This window comes from Batrachochytrium dendrobatidis (genome assembly GCF_000203795.2).
Source record: "Batrachochytrium dendrobatidis JAM81 unplaced genomic scaffold BATDEscaffold_15, whole genome shotgun sequence".
Taxonomy (NCBI): domain Eukaryota; kingdom Fungi; phylum Chytridiomycota; class Chytridiomycetes; order Rhizophydiales; genus Batrachochytrium; species Batrachochytrium dendrobatidis.
The window spans coordinates 344,851-351,629 of NW_006281113.1; the positions used below are offsets into that span (position 1 = coordinate 344,851).

A 6,779-nucleotide genomic window follows, 5' to 3' on the forward strand; every position below is an offset into this window, starting at 1 on the left:
GTATAATTGGTTCAATTAACATCTACGGCCATACACACAAGAAAATACCGGATCCCGTTCGATCTCCGAAGTCAAGCTTGTGATGGCTCAGTCAGTACTGTGGTGGGGGACCACACGGGAATACTGAGTGCTGTAGTTTTTGCTAAATTAACAATCTGATCTCGTTTTGGTATTCTGGATCAAATCTCAACTTGAATCTTGATGATGGTTGTGTTGAAACTGGAAAGCAAGGTTTTCATCTGATAAACTATTTGACAGTATCTTAATATGGCGTGTATACTGTGTTCACTACATGATGGTTCATTCCATTTGTCTTGTAAATAATCGGTATCTTGTCCACCCAATAAACACCGTTTATTACCAAACGGCAGTATCTTGCACTGTTTTTGACTGTGGTTACTTTGAAATGACTGAATGGATCGCATCACTCACCATGCTTCACACCAACGTAATTGTAAATCATAGTATGTCATACACATCCATAAATAAAAGTATATCAAGCTACATATCAATAGATTCATTTTTGCTATTCTTATTCGCGATTACGCTGGCGTGGAGCACAGCGAATGATGTTATCTACTCGCAAGATCATCTCAGCGGCTTCCGAAGCAGACAAGAGAACTTGCCTCTTAAGTTTAAACGACTCAGTAATGCCAAGAGCACGCACATCTGCAACAGCACCGTTGTACATATCTGATTTGGGTTCAAACATAAAATTTAAATGTTAATACTATCTTGACAAATATTACCATAGCGAAAACCTAAAATAACCCATCAATTACCAAGTCCAGAGGTAGCCTTTCCATTGGCATGAGAAGCACGAAGTTTTGAAACAAGATCGGCACTATCGTAGCCAGCATTGTCTGCAAGAATCATGGGAAGCTATCGTAATAAGTTGCGCATGTCAGTTCAGCTGCCAAGACACAATAAATACAGACACAATAATCTACCTGACGAAGAGCACGAGCAAATGATTCGATAGCAATGGCCTGCTTTCCTGGAGTGACTGCTCCAATATCTTCGACAGCCTTGGCCATGAGCATTTCAGAGCAACCGCCGCCAAGAACAGTACGAGGTTCCTGAATGGTTTGGGAAAGAACACACAGGGCATCGTGCAAGGAGCGCTCAGCCTCGTCAAGCAGCTGGTTGGTAGCGCCACGAAGAACAACCGTGCATGCTTCACCAGCAGCAACACCAGAAAACTTGATCAGTCTATCTTCTCCAATAATAATCTCCTCGATTAAATCACAGTGTCCAAGACGAACAAGATTGGGATGATCAAAAGTGGATGCTATTTCTCCACCTGTAGTCAAAGAGTTGATCCATTTAAACAATCATAATTAGCACATCAGTCTATTTTAGCAGCACATATCTGATGCAAAAACTAACCTGTAACAAGAGCAAGCCGTTCAATTCCATCAAAATCAGCGTGCTCAATAGCAGCGATTCCACTATCTGCAAACAGTTGTTCAGGCCAATTGTAAATAAGCTGTCTGTTGACAAAGCAGTTGATTCCGTGTGCCTTGATCTTGTCTACTTTGGTCTTCATTTTCTCCTATTGGTGCAAACAAATAAACATTCAACTGAGTCAGCAAAACCATTTGAATAAAATTGTTCTTGATATTCAGTTGATACATCATCAGTTCTACATACACGCTCGGCACGCTCGAGTTCAGCTAGCTTTCCTGTAGCGTCGACGCGAACACGAGCACCAAAGATCTTGATCTTGTCAGTATCCATAGGAGTGTTGGCAATAAGGATCTTGGCATTCTCAATACGCTTGGGCTGGTTAACACCAATCTTTTTGTCCAAAATGAACCCTAAACCATACAAATGAGAATGGGTTCCAAAATTGGAGCAAATCATCAGACAATCATTGTATACCTTCATCAAGGTAAGAATCGGTCAGCTTTCCACCGTGCTTCTTAATAATTTGAATGTGGTCAAGGTTGGTGCTTCCCTATCCAACACAAGTTGAGAGCATTAAAAATAAAATAAAATCAACACTCAATAGACAGTTATTGTAGACAAACTATACAAGAATTCAAAATACATACCTTTAGACGAAGAACTGCATCAACTGCAAGTTTAGCAAAATACTCTTTGTCTTGTGATAAAACCTTGGAACTAAGAGTGGTCTTGGCAATATTGATTAAATCCTCTCGGAAAAGCTGTGCGTCTTTGCTGTGATCAATAGCAGATGCCTCAAGAGCCTTGTGTGCAGTGGCTGATGCAATACGGTATCCATCGATGATAGTTTGAGGATGAATCTTTTGGTTGACAAGCTTTTCACCTTCTCGCAAAAGTTCAGCAGCAAGAACACACACAGAAGTGGTTCCATCACCAACTTCGTCATCTTGAACCTTGGAAATGTCTAAATTTCAGGTAATTGCCAACAATAAAAGAAATTGATGATCAGATAGTGGTCAATAAGCAAGATAAATACTCGTGGGATATACGTACTAACAAGAACTTTAGCAGCAGCATTGTCAAGTGCAATTGATTTGAGAATAGTAGCACCATCGTTAGTAACCATGACATCTTTGTGGTTACTAACAGACTGAAGAATCTTGTCCTATGTAAACAGATAAAGCCAAGCATATTTTGTCAGTAATCAGAAATTTACAGAGCAGTCAATTAATAGTGAAAATACTAACCATGCCCTTGGGTCCAAGAGTGCTCTTGACGAGATCACCTACAGCAATAGCACCAACAAATGCGGACTAGACATTACAGTTTATCATTTGATAATTTATTTCGTAAAGCAAGTGATCAGAATTGATTCAAATAAATGGTAAAATATAATCAAGACAATGTCAGTTTAATAAATGCCAAAAATCAGTCGAGACAGTCAAGAACACATTTGAATGATTGTGAACGTTTGAAAAACAAAGTATTTAGCAGCAAAGTCAGTCCAACTTACAAGACGAGCATTTTCTGCCCTTTCTTCAGTAGCATTGTCTTGAAAGATCTGTACGGGAGCGAGACCAGACTAGCGCAGAGCCAGATTCAAAAGTCGAAAATGGTCAGCATGTAGCAGATTGTCCAAGCATGTTATTGATATTACAAACGGTAGCAACAAAAATGATATTAAATAAACAGGGTTAGGGTATACTACATTTGTAGATTGGCACTCATGAGCCTGTTAAACTGGAAGCAAGCTGAAGATCAATAGTCTGGTTCTGCAAGGCAGTTGAGTGGATCTTGTACTAATCCACTCTGACATATATTGTCTCAATACAAGAATAGTAGAAACCACTCAACATAACAGTAGTTCAAATACATGACAGTCATACTTGGTGCCAATCTTATTGAATATTGTTTTAAAAACTCTCAGTTCACTGATCTTGATGCTCACTCTTGTACAAAATACAAATGTTCATATCTGTCAATCCTACATTCTTGTCATCTTTTCAACCTCAAACTCTTCAAAACACTACGTGCTAGCATGGAAACAATTATTGAATTCCTGAGATATGTTGAGCTAGATCGCAAACGTATCTGATATTAGAATAGAGTTTCAATAAAACAAATACTCCATTTCCAACAACAATGAATATGTAACGATCGTTTATTCCAAGACAACCATTACAAGATCAATACAGAAAAGTGTTTATTTTACGAGGTGTTCTTTATGTGTCAATGGAATCCGTTTAGTTGTAACATATTGTACTGAATTGGTTCGGATAGTTGTTAGCATTGTAATAGTTGTATTGGACGTGTGGATCGAATGCATAGTGGACCATGCAGTGTAGCTCAATGATCTGCAGCTCATTCCACAAACCATCTGTAATCAAACATGTAGCCAAACATGTAATCAAACATGTGGTTGAATATACAAGTCATTTGATACGTTGTCTAGTCATCAAAATCATGTTTTGAAAATGTCAAGCTTGTTCATTGCTACAACTTGTATGGCCGATCAACAGTCATACAGGTCTGGATTATTGACGGCTTCGAGTACATCAAACACATCAAGCACATCAATATATGCTATTGATTTGGTAAACCCTGAAGTGCATCGAGTTGATCAACATCATTGATTGCATCACCGCAACGAAAAGCCAGATATTTCATGTTGACTATCAATCTGTATGGCGTTTCTGCAACTTGCTACATCGATTTTGCAATATTTATAAACGTGGGTTGTATTGTTTGGATTGCAGGTCATTTGTCAGCGTTGAATCTGATTTTTGGGTCGTTTATTCAACATTCAGAATAGTTTCACATATAGTGTTATACAGAACCCAACGTAATTAAATGTGGCAAGGACACCAAGACTCATGTGCATGGATATTAGTGTCAGGTATATAATAACCCACACATCATGATCATATGTCATGGTTGACTCGTATTCTGGATTGGTGCACTCATTCCACTCCACTCCATTCCATTGTATTTCATTCCATCACTCGAACACAAACATCGTATGACTTGTTGATTGCTAATACCCATATTGATCGAATACACACTACATGACACATGTCAGGTTAGCGTATACATTCCACTATATAGCACATCATGTTGCTGATACCACGCATTGTGATTCAACAGTCAATCTGTATTCGAGTTCAACTACAATTGATCTTGTCAATCATAATATACACGACCAATTGTAGTCGAGTTGATCCGACTGAATAGAGTCCGAGTCATCATGTTCATATCAAACTATTACAAACCATGACAAGTCTATTGTACAACTCCACTCGTGTTGATTACAACATGCTATTCATAAATGTATTATATTGTCCTGTAATGACTGTACATAATTGTACATGGTTGTTTGGAACCAGTAACTCCGTCGATTGATATCCACAATATGATCCAGTAGTCGTCCAGATTATGTGTTGTATTTGGTGTGTTGGGTGATGATATCAACCTGTAGTCAAGGTTTGACTATCTGAACATGTCGGTGACTTTTTACCAACTGTGTGCAACTCGATGTCCAATATCGAGTCATGTCATTGGTCAATTGATTGGTTCAATTCATCAGTGGGTTTGCTGGATTCATGTGGTGTGCAGCACTTTCAAGAGTATGTTGAATCTGTTGCAGTATTGTAACTTTGTAAACGGATCAACATACTAACCTGACTATGATTGTGGTGGTTATTGCAGTCGAGTCGTAAAGCTTATTCTGGCAATCATTGATGGTTTGGACAATCGTTTGGACAATCGTTTGGATGTCAGGTTATGGTATCCTGATTGACAACTCGACTCGGATACAACTCTGATTTGGACAATTACTGATCAATGAATTGATCAATGGACTAGGAATCAATCAACACATTGACAGATTTGTCATCACAAATGGAAACAACGACAATCCAGTTGTAATCCATATTGAGCCTTGAATTCAAACAGTCGTGAATCAAATCATTAATAAACTACAAAAACAGTCCAATATGCCAACTCGCATTTATCCACAACTCGATACGTGATGTTCAAATGTCTAATATTCAAACTGTGCTGATTGCAATTGTGGTTACAATTGTGGTTGTGTGTAAATATCAATCCAATACTCGATTCAATACTTGATTCAACTTGAGCATGTACAGTTTTGTAGTAATCCATTTGATCACATTGACAGAATCAAGCAATGATCTGATTCAACAACACCGAATGATGCATCCATATCACTTGTATCAATCAATTGTACACAATCAGTCAATATAATCAACAATCACTGTCATGATTGGCATGATTGATTCAATTCATTCAATTGCACGAATATGGTCATGGTGTTTCGACTCGTTTGACAGGTGGATCTTTGGCGCCTTTGTGCATGTCGGGCCATGAAACTAGAGGTATGAGCGAAGGTTGGTCCGACATATTTGCCATGATCGTGACTGCCAAAGAATCCGACAAAGCCGGCACGCCAGTTATCCTTGGAGCGTATGTTATTAATAAACTCAAAGGTATTCGCTCGCATCCTTACACTACGGACATGAAAATCAACCCTTTGACATATGGCGACCTTAAAACCCGCACAGAGCTGCACGAGGCTGGCGAAGTGTGGGCAGCCATGCTTTGGGAAGTTTACTGGAACTTGGTCACCAAGAGTGGATTTTCTACCAATCTCTACGATGCCAAGGGCAAGGCTGGCAACATTGTTGCTATGCAGAATGTGATGGGTGGATTGATGCATCAGCCATGCAGTCCTATCTTGGTCAATGCTCGTGATGCCATTATTGCGTCCGATGCAGCCTATTATAATGGGGCCAACAAGTGCGAGATTTGGAAGGGATTCGCCAAACGTGGTCTGGGAGTAAATGCAGCAGATTACACAAACGATTTCTCTGTTCCAGCGGAATGTGGTAGCGGTTCACCTCCACCTTTGACCACTACTCGTGGTCCTAAACCTACTTCTGGATGCACTCGCATGGACATTTGCTGCATCTATGTTGGAAAAAGCTGTGACCAAGACTAAATGCTCAAGTTTAGTAATGGCTTTTACAATTTATTAAATGAAAGTATATTGTAAAAATGTAAACAGTTTGTATTGGTATTGGTAATGATTATTTGGTTAGTGTCAATAGACTAATAGTATACTGTCATCTGGCAGTCAGTCTACACTTGCAGGCACGACATTATCATTCGTGTAGTGCAAGTTGGTTTACAGTTTATTAAAAACAAGCTGATTTTTACAAATGATCGATATTGATTCATGGCAGTTAAACATCATTATTCAAACACATACAACAATCTTGTTCGAATCTAATAATTTAATTTAATTTTATTATTAATTTAGGATCGTCATTGAGCTAAAATCTGTTACTTTC

The 6,779-nt window shown here is 38.8% G+C and overlaps 2 protein-coding genes across 2 annotated transcripts; one reads left to right on the forward strand and one right to left on the reverse strand.

The window, feature by feature from the left end:
• Positions 1 to 492: 492 nt before the first annotated feature.
• BATDEDRAFT_91936 (uncharacterized protein) lies at positions 493 to 3,450 on the reverse strand (the record flags this gene model as incomplete). The annotated part of the gene is made up of 11 exons (XM_006682254.1): positions 493 to 693; positions 783 to 882; positions 951 to 1,303; positions 1,390 to 1,555; positions 1,654 to 1,820; positions 1,885 to 1,960; positions 2,058 to 2,374; positions 2,464 to 2,575; positions 2,658 to 2,723; positions 2,924 to 2,992; positions 3,436 to 3,450. The coding sequence occupies 11 exons, from the start codon at positions 3,448 to 3,450 to the stop codon at positions 533 to 535; spliced, it is 1,602 nt and encodes a 533-aa protein (XP_006682317.1). The 3' UTR covers positions 493 to 532.
• Positions 3,451 to 5,782: 2,332 nt separating this feature from the next.
• Positions 5,783 to 6,427, forward strand: BATDEDRAFT_92063 (uncharacterized protein; the record flags this gene model as incomplete). The annotated part of the gene is made up of 1 exon (XM_006682214.1): positions 5,783 to 6,427. One exon carries the CDS (start codon positions 5,783 to 5,785, stop codon positions 6,425 to 6,427), a length of 645 nt encoding a protein of 214 aa, XP_006682277.1.
• Between the last annotated feature and the right edge of the window lie 352 nt (positions 6,428 to 6,779).